General features: G+C 38.7%; 1 protein-coding gene and 1 pseudogene across 5 annotated transcripts in view; one reads left to right on the forward strand and one right to left on the reverse strand.

Moving 5' to 3' along the window:
• Nucleotides 1-19,498, forward strand: part of GOLGB1 (golgin B1) — a 94,090-nt gene that overhangs the window by 52,713 nt on the left and 21,879 nt on the right. For all 5 annotated transcript variants that reach the window (XM_037051522.1, XM_037051526.1, XM_037051523.1 and 2 more), the window contains 2 exons: nucleotides 361-2,269; nucleotides 12,453-12,631. In XM_037051522.1, coding sequence (XP_036907417.1) covers nucleotides 361-2,269; nucleotides 12,453-12,631 — 2,088 coding nt within the window. The remainder of the gene's footprint in view (nucleotides 1-360; nucleotides 2,270-12,452; nucleotides 12,632-19,498) is intronic.
• On the reverse strand, nucleotides 14,870-15,196 carry LOC118990761 (NADH dehydrogenase [ubiquinone] 1 alpha subcomplex subunit 7-like; annotated as a pseudogene).

Below are 19,498 nucleotides of genomic sequence, written 5' to 3' on the forward strand. Positions count from 1 at the left end.
GTAGTATCCTTCTTATTGCCTCTCATATCAGGATTATTTTCTTAAGGGGCCAGCCATTAGCTTGTCTAGAGCAAAGTAGTAGAAAGTATTAATTTTCTAGAGTGTCTAAAACCATGTCACTAAAATAAGCAAGATAATTTGGAGCCTTATAATTTACATATCTGCATCATTAGGTGCAGTATACCTTTAATATGGTAATATATAGAACATTCAGTAGAACTAATATCTTTTCGTTAAAAAGATGAACACCAATTATGAATATTCATTTGTAGATCTGAGTACATGTTGTCATACGTGTTTCTCAAGCATCAAGTAGTTTTTCTATAAATCTGTAATTTATAACCTTTTCTTTTTTTCTAGGCTTGAACATGACAGGCAGACTTGGGAGTCCAAGGCGCAGACAGAGGTCCAGCTTCAGCAGAAGGTCTGTGATACTCTGCAGGCAGAAAACAAGGAACTTTTGTCCCAGCTAGAAGAGACTAAGCATCGGTACCATAATTCTCAGAATGAATTAGCTAAATTAGAATCAGAACTTAAGATTCTTAGAGACCAGTGCACTGATTTAAATAATTCTTTAGAAAAATGTAAGGAAAATAAAGAAAATTTGGAAGGTATCATAAAGCAGAAAGAGGCTGATATCCAAAATTGTAAGTTCAGTTATGAACAGCTGGAGACCGACCTTCAGACCTCCAGAGAGCTGATCAGTAGGCTGCATGAAGAAATAAACATGAAAGAACAGAAGATTATAGGTCTGCTTTCTGCCAAGGAACAGGCCATCCAAGAAGCTGTTGCTGAACTGCATCAGCAACATGATAAAGAAATTAAAGAATTGGAAAACTTGCTGTCCCAGGGGGAAGAGAATATTGTCTTGGAAGAGAACAAAAAAGCTGTGGACAAAACCAGTTGGCTCATGGAAACACTGAAATCCATCAAAAAGGAAAACACGAAGCACAAGGCTCAGTTGAATTCCTTCGTTAAATCCATGTCTTCTCTCCAGGATGACCGAGACCGCATAGTAGGTGACTACCAAAAGCTGGAAGAGCGACATCTCTCTGTAATCTTAGAAAAAGACCAACTCATACAAGAGGCTGCTGCTGAGAATAATAAGCTGAAGGAAGAAATGAGATGCTTGAGAAGTCATATGGATGATCTTAATTCTGAGAATGCCAAGCTAGATGCAGAACTGATCCAGTACAGAGAAGACCTGAACCAAGTGATAGCAAGAAAGGACTGCCAGCAAAAACAACTCCTTGAAGTTCAACTTCAACAGAATAAGGAGCTGAAAAATGACTGTGCTAAATTAGAAGAAAAGCTGAAGGAGTCTGAAGAAGCAAAGGAGGATCTGAAGAGGTCCTCTATTGCCCTACAGGAGGAAAAACAATGTTTATCTAAAGAAATTGAAAGGTTGAAAGTATCTGTATCCCAACTAGAGAGAGAGTTGACAGCCTTGCAAGAAGAAGGCATTTTAGGACGCTTTCAGGCCCAATTAAAAGTAAAAGAAGAAGAGGTACAGGGGTTAAGTACTACCCTTTCTTCCTCTCAGAAGAGAATTACAGAACTGGAAGAGGAATTGGTTCATGTTCAGATGGAAGCTGCCAAGAAGGTAGGTGAAGTTGAAGAGAAAATGAAGAAGGAATTAAAGCATCTTCATCATGATGCAGGGATAATGCGAAATGAAACGGAAACAGCAGAAGAGAGGGTGGCAGAGCTAGCGAGAGATCTGATGGAGATGGAACAGAAATTACTCGTGGTCACAAAAGAAAATAAAGATCTCACAGCACAAATCCAGTCGTTTGGAAGGTCTATGAGTTCCCTACAAAATAGTAGAGACCATGCCAAGGAGGAGTTTGATGAACTGAAAAGGAAATACGATGCCAGTCTGAAAGAACTGGCCCAGCTGAAAGAAGAACAGGGCCTCTCAGGCAGAGAGAGAAATGTTCTTGTGTCTAAAGCTGCCTTTCCAGCGAACTCCACTGACCGGGACAGCTTTCCTCACCTTGAGAAACTTAACCAGCAGCTTCAATCCAAAGATGAACAACTGCTTCACTTGTCCTCACAACTAGAAGATTCTTACAACCAAGTGCAGTCTTTTTCTAAGGCTGTGGCCAGTCTACAGAGTGAGAGAGATCACCTGTTGAATGAACTGCAGAAATTCCACAAGACAGAGGAGGGGAAGCAGAGGTCTGCAGGCCAGCCAGCAACGAGCCCGGCCGAAGTACAGAGTTTAAAAAAAGCTATGTCGTCCCTCCAAAATGACAGAGACCGACTTGTGAGTGTAGTTTTCTCTTTCTGATCTTTGAGGGTTTTTGAATTTTTCTTTAAATTTTAATTGCTAAAGAAAAGCATAGCCAGATTATTTTATATATTATATGGGCACTGAGGGACAGTATTATGTATCCCACAGGTTCTGTTTGGTTCTGTTTGTAGAAAAACACAAAAATAATTTAAATTACTTAAATCTGTCATTACCATTTTTAAAAATTACTAAATTTCCTTTATGTAAAACTCTCCATTGGTTAAAGGAAAGTTGTTTTACACACGCACACACGCATGCATACACACACGCATGCACACACATATGTTTCCAGAATTTGTCATACTATGTTTATGTGACTATTTAGTCAAGTCTTAATTGCAGACTGAACCATTTACTCACTTTCCTTTAATACTTAGCTTTTTTCCAATCAGAAAGAAAGAGAAGGAGAATTTCTAATGCTAAATGTTGCTACTGTTAGTAAGATCCAGGAGTTTAATCCAAGTTTTCAGTCTGAAAAATTCCATGTCATCAAGATTCAGAGGCAGAACTGGAGCTGTTATGAGCCGAGCCAGGTTGTCAGGGGTTCTGCTTTGTGGTATTACTGTCTTCATTGTATTGACGTCTCTTAATTCTGTCAAGCCCATGTACTTAGGCTAAATAGGAAATAAAAGCTTCAAAAAAGCTGGGCTTTTCTATTTTAAAAAGTAACCTGTGTCCAGAATATAAAAATTCTAGTTTTTAAGATTTACCCTAGTGGAAAGATCATTCCTTCTAACTGTAGAGTCTTACACAAACTTTTTCTTTGTAGGTAATGGGTTCATTTGTACTATATTTAATATCCAGTATTTATAGACAGTCTTTTGCCTTTTGTGCTCTGAACAAAGCCCACCCTTTCAGCGATGGCTTGACATCAGCACAATTTATGTATTTGTCTATATTTTTTAAATTGTTTCAGTTCAGCTGTCCTAGGAGCTTGAGCTTTGGTCATTGCTTTCAGAATGCAGATACTAAAGGTCTTTTTATCGGGGAAGTATATACCTCAAAGCTGTAATTCATAGCACTCAGGTGTTGATTATCTTCTAAGTCAAAATCTTTTTCCTGGAAGCAGTTAGAATAGATTCTGAATTAACTGTTTCATTCAGTGAATTGCTTTGCTATTCTTATCTGTTATAAACACTAGGGACAAAACTTTGTATCTCTCAACCCTAGTTCCACATTTTTTTTTAAATATTTTATTTATTTATCTTTAGAGGGGAAGGGAAAGAGAGAGGAAGGAAACATCAATGTATGGTTGCTTCTTATGCATCTCCTGCAGGGAACTGGCCCCTGCCAGAAACTGGCCTGCAACCCAAGCATGCGCCCTGACTGGGAATCGAACCGCGATCCTCTGGTTCGCAGGCCCGTGCGTTCCACATTTTTATCTGCTGGATATTTACAAGTGAAGTCAGCTTTTTAAAAAATTTTCATGTTTCTGTAACTCATTATTAACATCCTCTGTTCCCTAAGGCTCATAACTGTTTAGGACTTTATTTCATTTAGTCATCAAGGTCTATTATTTTGAAATTCTTTTTAAAGATTTTATTTATTTTTAGAGAGAGCAGGAGGGAGTGAGAGAAACATCAATGTGAGAGAGAAAATATTGATCGATTGCCTCTTGCACCTGCTCCAACCAGGGAACAAACCCCCAACCCAGGCATGTGCGTCGACCAGGAATCAAACAGCGACATTTTACTTTGCAGGACAACACCCAACCTAATTAGCCATACTTAGTCAAGGCTGTCTTTTCTTTGTTTATTATGACTCAAATATTTCCTTTTCCCTTTCCACCATTGAAGAGTTAGGTTAAGTCCTTAAAATCTTAGCCTTAAACTGTTGTAATATTGCTCCCAGTTTGTCACCTCTTCAGTACATTCTGTATACCACTGCTGAATAAATATTTCTGGAACCACTTTATTATTACTGCATTAATCAGAAACCTTTAAAAGTTGTGATGTGTTTAGATAAGGCTTATGATTCAGACCTCTTGGAAGACCCTATAATTTGTCCTTACCTTTCTTTTAGTCTTACCTTTTACTTCTTCCCTACTTACAATCTTCAGCCAAACTGATCTGCTCATTGTACAGTAATCATATCAAGTACTTTTGACATACCCATATTACCATCCTTTCAACTAAAATGTCCTCTCAATTTTCCTTTTCTGAGGCAAATATTACCCACTCTTTAAAGTCACCCCAGAGCTCAAATCCTCTTTGGTTATATTTTCAGATCACTTGATTGTCTATTACCTTTTATTTGTACTTCCCTAGTACTTTTTATTTTTCATTTGTCTTATAATGCCTTGTTTTTATTTATTTATTTATTTTAATTGTTGTTCAAGTACAGTTTTCTGTCTTTTAGTCCCAGCCCACCATCCACAGCCCTCCCCACCTCCCTCCCATTTCGACCCCCCTTAGTTTTTCTCCGTGTGTCCTTTATCTTGTTCCTGTAAACCCTCCTTCCCCTTTTCCCCTGAAATTCCCTCCCTTCTCCCTTCTGGTCACTGTCAGCCTGTTCTCTTTTCAGTGTCTCTGATTATATTTTGCTTGCTTGTTTGTTTCATTGTTTAGGTTTCTGTTAAAGGTGAAATCATATGTCTTTCACCGCCTGGCTTATTTCACTCAGCATGATGCTTTCCAGTTCCATCCATGCTGTTGCAAAGGGTAGGAGCTCCTTCTTTCTACTGCATAGAATTCCATTGTGTAAAGGTACCATAGTTTTTTGATCCACTAATTTACTGATGTGCACCTAGGTTGCTTCTAACACTTGGCTATTGTAAATTGTGCTGCTATGAATATTGGGGTGCATAGGTTCTTTTGGATTAATGTTTCAGGGTTCTTAGGATATAATCCTAGCAGTGGAATTGCTGGGTCAAAAGGCAGATCCATTTTTAGTTTTCTGAGGAAATTCCATACTGGTTTCCATCAAACTGGTACTGGTTGTACCAGTCTGCAATCCCACCAACAGTGCTCTAGGGTCCCCTTTTCTCCACAACCTCTCCAACACTTGTTGTTTGTTGCTTTGTTTATGATGGCCATACTGACCAGTGTGAAGTGGTATCTCATTGTGGTTTTAATTTTCATCTCTCTGATAGCTAGCGATACTGAGCATCTTTTCATGTGTCTCTGGATCCTCTGCATGTCCTCCTTGGAGAAGTGTCTGTTCAAGTCCTTTGCCCACTTTTTTATTGGGTTGCTTGTCTTAGAGTGGAGTTGTGTAAGTTCTTTGTATACTTTGGAGATTAAACCCTTGTCTGAGGTATCATTGGCAAATATGTTTTTCCATACAGTTGGTTCTCTTTTCATTTTTTTAAGATGTTTTTTTAAAGATTTTATTTATCTATCTTTAGAGGGAAAGGGAAGGAGAGAGGGAGAGAAATATCAATGTATAGTTGCCTCTTGTGGGTCCCCCGCTGGGAACTGGACTGCAACCCAGGCATGTGCCCTGACTGGGAATCGAACCGCGATCATGTGGTTCGTGGCCCTGCACTCAATCCACTGAGCTACACCAGCCAAGCTCTTTTCATTTTAATACTGTTTTCTTTAGCCCTGCAAAAGCTTTTAATTTTGATGAGATCCCATTTGTTTATTCTTTCCTTTATGTCCCTTGTTCTAGGGGACATATCAGTAGAAATGTTGCTGTGTGAAATATCTGAGATTTTCCTGCCTATGTTGTCCTCTAGGACTTTAATGGTGTCACGGCTTATATTTAAGTCTTTTATCCACCTTGAATTTATTTTGGTGTATGGTGTAAGTTGGTGCTCGAGTTTCATTTTTTTGCACATAGCTGTCCAGTTCTCCCAACACCATTTGTTGAAGAGGCTATCTTTACCCCATTTTATGTTACTGCCCCATTTGTCGAATATTAATTGGCTGTAGAGATTTAGGTTTATTTTTGGGCAATCTGTTCTGTTCAGTTGGTCTATGTGCCTGTTTTTATGCCAGTACCAGACTGTTTTGATTACAGTAGCCTTGTAATACAGTTTGGTATCAGGTATTGTGATCCCTCCTACTTTGTTCTTCTTTCTCAAAATTGCAGCAGCTATTCGGGGTCATTTATGGTTCCATATAAATTTTTGAAGTGTTTGTTCTATGTCTGTGAAATATGCCATTGGTACTTTAATAGGTATTGCATTGACTCTGTAAATTGCTTTGGGTAGTATGGACATTCTGATGATGTTAATTCTTCTAATCCATGAACACAGTATGTGTTTCCATTTGTTTGTGTCTTCCTTGATTTCTTTCTTCAGTGTTGTGTAGTTTTATGCATACAGGTCTTTTACCTCCTTGGTTAGGTTTATTCCTAGGTATTTTATTTTACTTTTTTCTATATAGAATGGAATTTTTTTTCTTGATTTCTGCTTCTGCTCTTTCATTGTTGGTATACAAAAATGCCTTTGATTTCTGGATATTGACTTTTTATCCCTTTGTTTTGCCAAATTCACTTATTAGGTCAAGCAGTTTTGGGGTGGAGTCTATTGGGTTTTCCATGTACACTATCATGTCAACTGCAAACAGTGACAGTTTTGTTTCCTCCTTTCCAGTCTGGATGCCTTTTATTTCCTTTTCTTGTCTAATCACTGTGGCTAAAACTTCCAATATTGTATTGAATGGAAGTGGTGAAAGTGGACAACCCCATCTTATTCCTGATCTTAGTGGGAAAGCTTTTAGTTTTTGCCCACTGAGTATGATGTTGGCTGTAGGTCTCTCATATGTGGCCTTTATTATGTTGAGGAATGCTCCCTCTATTCCCACTTTGCTGAGTGTTTTTATCATAAATGGGTGCTGTATCTTATCAAAAGCTTTTTCTGCATTTATTGATATGATCATGTGATTTTTGTCTTTTGTTTATGTATTACATTTACTGATTTGTGAGTATTGAACCATCCTTGCATCCCTGGGATGAATCCCACTTGGTCATGGTGTATGATGTTTTTCATGTATTGTTGGATGCGATATGCCAATATTTTGTTGAGGATTTTAGTGTGTGTGTGTTCATCAGCAATATTAATGATTTGGTTTTGTGTGTGCCTGTCTATGTGTGTTTAATTTCTGTATACTTATTTCCCTTATTAAATTGCAAGCACCTGGTGATAAGTCTCATGTCTTATACTTGTTTATATTTCCATGGTCTTTAGCATAGGAGCAATGAATTAATTATTATAGGGGAGATAGTCAGCAATTGCTGGTCATTCACTGTATTTGTGGTTGTTACTATAAACACTATTTCCTCCATTTTGTAAAACTCAGGGCTGAGTTATGGGAACTTTTGAGGTTTGCCTTTTGAGGTCATGGTTTTTTTATCTGCCATGGAAGAATCATAAAGCCTAGGCAGGGTTATAAATCTCATGAAGGACTGGCAGTGTGATTTGGTGATATTACATACCTGATTCACTGACTTGCTGAGGCCCTTCTGCATATTTTCTGAAGGTACTGTTGACTGTCCATCAGTCTTCCTTTCCACAAGTCTTTTCTCAGTCTGTCTCATGGGCGTTGAAGTTTCTAGTCTCTCAATCATTTGGCTGTATGTGCAGTAAATATGGGAGATAACATGTTTCAACCTCTATCAGTTTAAACATTCAGTTTAGGCCAGCAGTTTATCACCTCTGCTTATACTACTCTCCCTTCCCCTCAGGACCACCTCAGAAATGATTTAGGTCTGAAAGGGAATTAGGCTACATTTGTCTCTACTTACTCAAGAGCAGCTTGACCAAAATAAAGTCTGAGCCTGAGTGACAGGGATTATTAGCCTAGGGGATTGTACTAGGGCATAACAAACAACTCTGAAAGCATTCTGGAATTTTTTATCTGTCTAAACTTCCTTAGGGCTTTTCCCTAAGCAAACAAAGCACTTCCACAATTTCTGTCTAGATAGTGGAGAGCAAATAAATCTCTAGCTGGTGCCTCTATATTTGTTTATTTTTACTCACTTCATTCTGAAAATGACTTGAGATGGCATATAAAAATATGAACAGTTTTTCAAGATAATATAAGAACTGGGAAGGCAGAGAAAATGAGGATAGAAGGAAAAAGATTAAACCAGGAGTAAGTCTAGTGTTCCAAGGAGATGTCACACTGTCCCATACTCTTTGTTAGAATTACGGACCACTAATGGCTCTGAGCTTTCTAGCAGCTCCCTAGCAGAAATAGGGAGTTTAAAAACCATATGCGTGAAATGCAGTGTCCATATTTTAGGACAGGGGAAGAAAGAAATACTACTTGCTCAGGGTAAGAACAGTTATTAAGTATTGAGCCTGCAAAAAATTTCTTGTCTGTTTCCATAGAGAGGACTCTATGAGGTTGTGAAACACCCTTTACTTCTCTGCAGTAAATATAGTAGTGTGATTTATTATGAAAAATATTTAACATTTTCCAACGGTCTAGTTAGTCCATTCCAAGCATAATATTTAAAGTATCTGGACTAGAGGAGTGAGTGGATTACATAAAGAACATATTTTCCCTTTAAAGTAAAATGAAAACATATTTTTATTTTAGTTTTTGGGTTAAAAAAAGTTATGTACACATTTAATAAGTCACTAAATTCTACAGTGTTTGATGAGAAAAATAAAGAGTTGCACCCCCAACCCTGTTTCTCTTTCTCCTGAAGCAATTTGCTTTTATTTTATCATTATGGTGTTTCTTCGGTATCTAAATATGCTTGTATGCATTTGGCTTTTTATTGTTTACATTGGGTATGGACTTTTTTTTATGTGAACAGGGTTTATACTCACCCCGCTTCCACAGTACATACACACACTTTCCATACATAACTCCTTCCCTATTCTCCTCATGTAATTTAATTCTTTTTAAACCATTCTTTTTTTTTTTTTTTAAGATTTTACTATTTGTTTTTAGACCCAGGGGAAGGAAGAGAGAAAGAGAGGGAGAGAAACGTCAGTGTGTGGTTGCCTCTCACACGCTCCCACTGAGGACCTGGCTCATAACCCAGACGTTTGCCCTGACTGGAAATTGAACTGGCGACCCTTTGGTTCGCAGGCCAGTGCTCAGTCCACTGAGCCACACTAGCCACGGCTGATGTAATTTAAGTTTGGTTAAATCAGCATTCAGTGTTTACATTTTTATGAATATAAGTGGTATTAGAGCTGAGATGTGTTACTTATTCTCAACATCTTTGTATTTCCTAGGGTCAATAACTGTTTTGTTGTTACTTAGATTTTTTTCTGTATTTATCAGTGTTAAACTGTGACTTAATACCATTTATTCACATTTCCTCTCAAGATTTTTATTCCTGTTAATGCCATCTTTATGAACAAAATTCTCCTATAGTCTCCAACTTGATCCTGTATGAATCTCTTGCCCTGTACTCCTAGGACGGTTTTCTTCCTAGAATATCTCCTTTCACCTTTCTCCTTTATTAGATCTGTTTCTTGTATTCCATGTCTCTCTCGTCTTGGTTTGTGCTGTCATTTTAATGGGACAAATCATTCAATGGCTCCCTAAGAAAAGATAAGTGCAAGGTAAATTTATTGAAAACGTCTTTTGGCCCTGGCTGGCATAGCTCTGTGGATTGAGTGCAGGCCTGTGAACCAGACGATCACGATTCGATTCCCAGTAAGGGCACATGCCTGGGTTACAGGCCGGTTCCTTGCAGGCTAACTACCGGCAGGGGACGCACAAAAGGCAACCATACACTGATGTTTCTCTCCCTCTCTCCTTCCCATCTAAAGATAAATAAATAAGTAAAATCTTGAAAAAAAAAGTCCATTAAAAAAAAAGAAAAAGAAAATGTCTTTTGATCTCTCAAATGTGATTGATAGTTTGGCTGGGTACAGAATTCTAAACTGAAAATAATTTCCCTTCAAAATTGTGAAGACATTGGTCATTGCCTTTTAGCTTACATGTGGTTCAGAGGTAGAAAGCTATTGATTCCTGATCCTTCGTATGTGAGCTGTTTCTCTCTTCCTCTCTTTCTGTAATCACACACATATTTCTCATTTCTCATTTCTTTGGAAATATATAGAATCTTCTAGTCTGCTTTCTGAAATATTATGATAATGTACTTTGGTTTCAGTTTGTTTTCATTCATCATTCTGTGTAGTCCTTTGAATCTAAGAATTTATACTAATTAAATTAGGGAAATCTTTTGATTTATGTCTTACCACTCCTACCCTGTCCTTTTTCTGGTTGTCTTTTTTTTCCCCCCCTGAAAATCCTATTATTTAGATGAAGGACCTTATGGATTAACTCTGTAATTTTCTTACCTTTTCTATTTTTGCTATATTTGGGGAGATATTCTCACCATCATTTTTGGAACCCTCTGGAGAAGTTTCATTTTTCCCATCATGTTTCTCATTTCTAAGGATTTCTTTTTTCCCCATGTCTCTGGACATATGTTCATACCTCTCCAAGAGTAGTGCTAATAGTTTTATTCTTTGAAGCTTTCTCATATTGAGCTTTTCTTTATAATTTTTATTTCCACTGTAATGAATCTAATTTCCCATAATCTCTCTTAAATATTAGAGTATATTACATTTGCTCCCTATGATCTCCTTCAACTACTCTTCTAATTTCTTTTCCTCTCTGTCTTAATATTAGCCATTCTTCAGGTGAGAGTTAATCCTTATGTTTATGTGTAGGATGTCAAAAACTTATGGATGGTAATGAACGACTCTAAGTTTGATTGTGAGGTGATTGTGCTGAGCTTTTTGTGGTCAGTCCCTATGGTGGTATCTTTAGTTCCTCTTGGGCCAGTCACATTTTCTGGAGAAAACTTCTCAATGCCTGTGTGGTAGAAGGTAAAGGCATGTATGCCAACACTCTGCAAGCTGAGTAGGGGAAAGACTTAAAAGCATTCGGAAAGAATACGTTCATGTGATTACCCTTGTTTTAGAGCAGTACCCTTACTGCTGTTTAGCTGTGCCTGGTTTTCCATAGTCCAGAAATACTTCTTTTACCTTCTCCAGAGAATAAAATTTAGTTGTTTGTTAAGGTAACAAAAAGTGCGGAGCTGAGGAGGGCACCTAGGGATACAATTGTTTCTTTAGCAGCTTTCGTCTGATCCTCCTAATTTCAGCCACCTCCTCCCCATCCCCATCACCATCTTTTCCAGAGGTACCTGGTGCTGTTAATTCCCGAGCCTTTTGAAGATTGTGCAGAGTAAGTTCTATTGGTCATTGGCTTTCCCTACTGCCAGCCTAATGTTTGGCTTTCCCAGATGTGTTAAGTCATTTACCACTTATGCATCTGCTCTTCAGCTTGCAAAATTAATTTTGTTGCTGCTGACCCCTCTCTTGTTCTTTCTGTTCTTGTGTTTTATGCTTTAAAAAAATAATGCCTTTATTGTAACTAGTGATATCTCCGGAATGGATGAAACAGATATGTGTTCATGGCCTCCTCTTTGCCAGATGTCCTGCCATTTTATTCTTACTACCAAGCTTTTAATGAGTACTGGGGGTAAAGAGTTTGGAGATATACCTGAAATGCAGCTAGACATTTTCGCTAATTAAAGTCAAGTGCATCATCATTGTATCATCACCGTCATTATTAACTTTATGTGTGTAACACATTAATTCTTTTTTTTCTCATAACATTATGAGAAGTACTCTAATTATCTTCATTTTATAGGTGAGGGAATTTAATCCTTAAAGGGTGTGAGGAACATGCATAGAGTCACACAATCTGTGTGGTCAGGGTAACTGATTCCAAAGCCAAAGTGCTCTTAATCACTGGGCCTGGGCATCACTGCCTTCTTCATATCATAATCATGAGCTAAGCTAGAGTAAAGGTTGACTTCTATGTAAGAAAGTTTAGAAGCTTAACCAGGTCACATGGCTAAATAGAAAACCAGTCTGTGTTCACACGTTTTGTTCTAGGCATTTACCACTCACAAAGAAGCTATTGGTCCCTTACGTCTATCCCATGTCTGAGTTATAGCCTGAGAGTCAATTTTAGGACCTTGGGAAGTAGAAGTTGCAGGAATGGTCAGGCACTGCAGCCTTGATGGCAGTTCCATGGGATGATTCCCACCTGCCTGGCTGCATGTATTTTGCATTTTAGAGATTCATGTCCCAGTGATATGTCCAGGTGCTCGTATGTAGTCTGTGGTGATGTCTGACTGACTTAGTAGGGAGGTGCTGATGACTTATAGCTAGGTGAATGAGATGTAGTGAATCACCCTTTTACTTTCCCTTTGGTTAAAGCTCAAGGAATTGAAGAATCTGCAGCAGCAGTACTTACAGATAAACCAGGAAATCACTGACTTGCGTCCACTGAAGGCTCAACTTCAGGAGTATCAAGACAAGACAAAAACATTTCAGATTATGCAAGAAGAGCTCAGACAGGAGAACCTCTCCTGGCAGCATGAGCTGCATCAGCTCAGGTATGAAAATCTGTGCTTTTTGTCCCTTTTCTTTTAGTTTTCTTTTTTTTTCTTTTTAACGTTTTTAATGAAATAATTATATATGTTGTTACAAAAATGGTACAGAGAGTTCTCATATACCTACCACTGGTTCCCTCTAATGATCACGTCTTACTCTAATATAAGGTACTTAACTCTAATATAATATCAAAGCCAGGAAATTGACATTGGTATGATTCAAACACCATATTTGTATTTTACTGATTTTACATTTATTCGATTACGTGTGTGTGTGGTTTTCTGCAACTTTACCATATGTGCAGATTCAGGTAACTACCGCCACAACCCAGATACACACCTGTTTTATCAACACAAAGATGTCTCTCATGCCACTAGTTTGTAGTCACACCTTTCCCCCTTCCTTCTCTCCACCCTCTCATCCCTAATCTCTGGCAATCATTCATCTGTTCTCTATCTCTATAATTTTATTATTCTGGGAATATTTTATAAGTGGAATCATAAAGTATGTATGTAACCTTTTGAAATTAGCTTTTTTCATGCATCATAATGCCCTTAAGATCCATCAACTTTGTCATCTATCGCAGTAGTTTGTTTTCTTTGACAGTTGTTTCATGTTGTGAAAGTATTGCTTTTCACCATTTACCTGTTCAAGGATGTGAGTGTATTTTCTAATTTTTAGCTATTAAAAACAGTACTATATAGCTATTAGCTATACAGTAATCAAAAAAAAACTTTCAACAAACAAAAGCCCTGGATCAGATGCCTTCACAGATTAATTTTACCAAACATTCCAAGAAGAACTAACATCTCTTCTTCTCAAACTATTTCATAAAATTCAGGAGGAGAGAAGGCTCCCAAACTCATTTTACAAGGCCAGCATTATCCTAATTCCAGAAACAGATAAAGACACTACAAAGAAAGAAAATTATAGGCCAATATCCCCGATGGACATAGATGCTAAAATTATTAACAAAATTTTAGCAACCCAATATAGCAAACCATCAAAAAGATCACACACCATGATCAAGTGGGATTTATTCCGGAGATGCAAAGTTGGTACAACATTCACAAATCAGTGAATGGCCACATATGACAGACCCACTGCCAGCATCTTACTCAACAGGCAAAATCTACAAGCATTCCCCTTAAGGTCAGGAACAAACCAGGAATGTCTGCTCTCACCTCTCTTACTCAACATAGGACTGGAAATTCTAGTCACAATATTCAGGCAAGAAGAAGAAATAAAAGGCACCCAAGTGGAAAGGAATGAGTAAAACTGTCTTTAGTTGCAGATGACATGAAACTGTACTTAGAGAACCCCAAAGATTCCACCAAGAAACTACTACAACTGATAAATTAATTCAGCAAAAGCAGGATACAAAGTTAATATCCAGAAATCAGTTGCATTTTTATATGCCAAAAACAAACTAACAGAAAGGGAAACTAAGAAAACAGTCCCATTCACAATTGCTTCAAAAAGAATAAAATAGCTAGGAACAAACCTAACCAAAGATGTAAAAGACCTGTACACAGAAAATTACAAGACACTAAAGAAAGAAATTGAAGAAGATACAAATAAATGGAAGCACATACCATGTTCATAGATAGGAATAATTAACGTTAAAATGTCCATACTACCCAAAGCAATCTATAGATTCAGTGCAATTCCTATTGAGATACCAATGCAGTATTTCACAGAACTAGAACAAATATTTCAAAAATTTATACAGAACCACAAAAGTCCGTGCATAGCAATAGCGATCTTGAGAAAGAAGAACAAAGTTGGAGGAATCACACTACCTAATATCAAAATATAGTATAAGCCATAGTAATCAAACAGCATGGCACTGGCATAAGAAGACACTAAAATCAATGGAACAGAATAGAGAGCCCAGAAATAAACCCACACCTTTATAGTCAATTAATATTTGACAGAGAAAGCAAGCACATATAGTGGGCTAGAGATAATTTATTCAACACATAGTATCAGTAAAATTGGACAGGTATGTGCAGAAAAATGAAACTAGACCATCTTCTTACATCACACACAGGAATAAATTCAAAATGGGTCTGAAACCATAAAAATCCTAGAAGAAAACATAGGTAGCAATATCTCAGATATTGCTCATAGGATTTTGTCTTTTTACGGGAGAGCACAATGTATTTGTCATAAGTTAGGTCACATTCTCCTGGGAGGGAAGACAAGGAGAGGAAGCCCTCAAGTGGCCCAGAACAGAGTCACAGATAAGGCTGTTCTTGGGACAGCTCCCACCTCTGTGTGGGAGGAGCTGGTGTCAGGCCTTCTCAGTGTCTGCCACAGCTGAGCTCTCTGCTGGCTCGCCTACACCAGTGCCTTCTGTGAGGACGTGAGGACCGAGGGCAGCGTGGCTTCCTAGTGGCTGTCGCAAGTGCAGTAGTAGTTGCTGGAGGAGGGCTTGTGGCTTTGGCCCACAGGGAGTTTGGGAGGAGGCTGAGTTTGCTTGGCCATCTCCTGGTAATGCAGCTGCAGCTTTGCCTGCAGGCCCAGTTCTGTAACCTCTGAATGAACCAGGTAGTGGACACCATCTTCCATCTCCTACTTGTAGAATTTTTTATTGGATATCTTTTCCCAGGCAATGGAAGCAAAAGAAAAAAATAAATAAATGGGACTGCATCAAACTAAAAAGTTTTTGCACTGCAGAGGAAAAGGGCAACAAAATAAAAAGACAACTCACGGAATGGGTGAACATATTTGCCTGATACATCTGATATGGGGTTAATATCCAAAATTTATAAAGAACTTCCAAAACTCAACACCAAAAACCAACCCAGTTAAAAACTGGGAAGCCCTGGCTATTATGGCACAGTGGATTGAGCGTCAACCTATGAACTGAAAGGTCACTACTTTGATTCCCGGTCAGGGCACATGCCTGAGTTGTGGACCAGGTCTTCAGTTGGGTGTGTGCAGGAGGCAACCAGTAGATGTTTTCCCTCACGCATCAGTGTTTCTCTCCCTTTCTTCCTCCCTACTGTCCTTACAAAAGTAAATTGGGAAGGAAAAATAAATTGGAATGAAGTCTTGTTTTAAGAAACAGGTAAAGGACATGAGTAGACACTTATCCAAAGAGGACACACAGATGGCCAATAGACATGAAAAGATGCTCAACATCACTCATCATCAGAGAAAGGCAAATTAAAACCACAATGAATTACCATCTAACAACTGTCAGAATGTCTCTCATCAATAAATCACCAAACAAGTGCTGGCAAAGATGTGGAGAAAGGGGAACTCTTCTGCACTATTGGTGGGAATGCAGACTGGTGCAGCCACTGTGGAATGCAGTGTGGAGATACCTCAAAAAATTAGAAAGGATCTGCCTTTTGATCCAGAGATCCCAATTCTGGGAATATATCCAAAAGAAAATAAAACACTAATTTGAAAGAATATAAGTACCTCTACGTTCATTGCAGCATTATTTAGTCATCAAGACATGGAAGCAGCTCAAGTATCCATCAATAGGTGAGTGGATAAAACAACTGTGGTACATTTACACAATGGAATTCTACTCAGCTGTAAAAAAAAGAAGAAAACTTTACCCTTTTCAACAATTTGGATGGACCTGGAGAAAACTAATGCTAAGAGAAATAAACCAGAGAAAGACAAATACCATATGACTTCACTCATATGTAGAACCTAATGAACAAACTGAACTAACAAGCAAAACAGATACAGAATCATCTATGGATAGAGAGAAGATGACAGCTAGTGGGGGTAACAGTATGGTGGTTACTGGGGGTAGGGGATATAAGGGGACTAAAAGGTGATGTGAAAAAGTAAAATAAAGAATAAACTTTAGGACTTCTGCCAAGATGGAGGCATACGTGGAAACACTGTGCCTTCTCCCACAACCAAGTTTAAAGACAACAAAGGTTTAGTAAACAAAAACGCAGCCAAAACACAGAAAATTGAACCGTATGTAAGTCTGACAACAATGAACCATTCAGCCAGACTGGTAAGAGGGGAGGAGTCAGTAGCGGAGCTGGGTCGGGCAAGAAAGATCCCCCAACCCAGGCTCGCACGCAGCTGTGGGCGGATCCCAGGTGTGAGGTAGCAACGGGCGGACCCAGTGAGGGCGCAAGGCGGCAGGCTGACCGTGCTCACACATTTGTGAGCAGATAAATCAGCAAAGGAGCGAGCAGTGAGACAGACCACACAGACCGCAGTGGTGGAAAGCAGCAGTCGGGACTGCCATTGCCCCTCTTTGACCCCGCCCCCACATACAGCATCACAACCCAGCGACTGAGTTGCCCCGCCCTGGTGAACACCTAGGGCTCTGCCCCTCATATTTAACAGGCATGAAGAGACCAAAACATGGCTCAAGAACTCAAAGCCCCAGAGCCAATAACTCTAAGCAACCAAGAAATAGCCAACCTATCAGATGCACAGTTCAAAACACTGGTGATCAGGATGCTCACAGAACTGGTCAATTTTAGTCACAAATTAGAGGAACAAATGAAGGCTGAACTAGTTGAAATGAAGGGAAATGCACAGGAAACCAATAGTAATGGAAAGGAAACTGGGACTCAAATCAAGGGAGTGGACCAGAAGGAAGAAAAAAATGACCAAACAGAAAAATATGAAGAAAGAAGAATTCAAAAAAATGAGAGGCCAAGAAGGAACACACCAAGGCACATCATAATTACATTACCCAGGTGTAGCTCAGTGGATTGAGCGCGGGTCTGCAAACCACACGATTGCAGTTCGATTCCCAGTTAGGGCACATGCCTGGGTTGAAGACCAGTTCCCGGTTCCCAGTTCCCGGCAGTGAACGCATGAGAGGCAACCATACATTGTTATTTCTCTCCTTCTCTCCTTCCCTTCCCCTCTAAAGATAAATAAATAAAATCTTTAAAAAAATGAAGGAGAGAACCCTAGAAGCAGCAAGAGATAAGGGGACAGTCACCTACAAAGGAGTTCCCATCAGACTGTCAGCTGATTTCTCAAAAGAGACCATGCAGGCATGAAGGGGCTGGAAAGAAGGATTCCAAGTCATGAAATCCAAAGACCTACAACCAAGATTGCTCTATCCAGCAAAGCTTTCATTAAGAATGGAAGGACAGATAAAGTGCTTCTCAGATAAGATCAAATTGAAGGAGTTCATCATCACCAAGCCCTTATTATATGAAATGCTAAAGGGACTTATCTAAGAAAAAGAAGATGAAAAATATGAACAGTGAAAGGACAGCAAACTCACAGTTATTAACAACCACACCTAAAACAAAAGCAAACCAAGAGGACACCTAGATCAGGAGCAGAACCATAGAAATGAAGATCACATAGAGGGTTAGCAACAGGGGAGTGGGAGGAGGAGAAGAGGGGAGAAGGTACAGAGAATAAGTAGTGTAGATGGTAGGTAGAAAATAGATAGGGGGAGGGCAAGAATAGTAGGGGAAATATAGAATCTAAAGAACTCGAAGGGTGGAAATGGGAGGGAGGCGGAGAGCATGGGGGGGATGGAATGGGAGTAGTGGACAGAAAACTGTACTTAAAAAATAATTTTTAAAAAAGAAAAAAACTTCAAATATTTGAAATTAGACAAAAAATAAATAAATAAAGAACTTGAGACACATAGTCATAAACTAAAGGGGGGAATGGTGAGGAAGGGGGGTATGCAGGGTGGAGGAGACTGAAGGGGGGGAATAGAACAACTATAATGGCATAATCAATAAAATATATATTTTTTTAAAAGATTAAACTTTAAAACAATGCTAGTTTGGTAAGTGTAATGTTTAGTGTTTTTTTAAAATTTTTACTTATCTTTAGAGGGGATGGGGAGGAGAAAGGGAGAGAAATATCAATGTATGGTTGCATCTCATGCATCCCCTGCTGGGAACTGGCCTGCAACCCAGGCATGTATGTGCCCTGACTGGGAATTGAACAGTGATCCTTTGGTTTGCAGGCCTGCGATCATGTTTAGTGTTTTTAAAAGCTGCAAAACTATATTTCAGAATGACTGTACCATTTTATATTCCTACCAGCAGTATAGGAGTGATGATGCAGCTTCAGTATCAAATGCTATATTCTTGTCAGCATTTGCTATTGATAGGTATGGAATGTGATTTTAGTTTGTAAAATGACTAATGTTGCACATCTTTTTATGTGCTTATTTGACAGTTATTTGTCCTTTTTAATGTAGTGCTTATTAATGTGTTTTGTCCATTTTTACATTTAGGTAGTTAATTTTTTACAGTATAGTTTTGAGAGATCTTTACATATTGTAGACGCAAGGGTTTTTTTTTTAATGCATTTTTATTGTTGTTCAAGTACAGTTTTCTGCCTTTTTCCCCCAGCCCTCCTCACCACCCCAGCCCTCCCCACCTCCTTCCCCTATTTCCTTCCCCCCTTGTTATTGCCCATGTGACCTTTATAATTGTTCCTGTAAACCCTTCACCCTTTTCCCCCATTATTCCCTCCTCTCAACCCTCTGGTCACTGTCAGCCTGTTCTCAATTTCAATGTGTTTGGTTATATTTTGCTTGCTTGTTCATTTTGTTGTTTAGGTTCCTGTTAAACGTGAGATCATATGATATTTGTCTGTCACCCCCTGGCTTATTTCACTTATTATAATGCTCTCCAGTTCCATCCAAGCTGTAGCAAAGGGTAGGAGCTCCTTGTTTCTTTCTGCTGCATAGAATTCCATTGTGTAAATATACCATTGTTTTTGATCCATTCATTTACTGATGGTCACCTAAGTTGCTTTCAGCACTTGGCTATTGTAAATTGTGCTGCTGTGTACATTAGTGTATAGGTTCTTGTGGATTGGTGTTTCTGGGTTCTTAGGATATAATCACAGTGGTGGAATTGCCAAGTCAAAAGGCAGTTCCATTT

Source organism: Sturnira hondurensis, unplaced genomic scaffold (assembly GCF_014824575.4).
Source record: "Sturnira hondurensis isolate 20B ecotype Veracruz unplaced genomic scaffold, ASM1482457v3 Scaffold0007222, whole genome shotgun sequence".
NCBI classification, from domain to species: Eukaryota; Metazoa; Chordata; class Mammalia; order Chiroptera; family Phyllostomidae; genus Sturnira; species Sturnira hondurensis.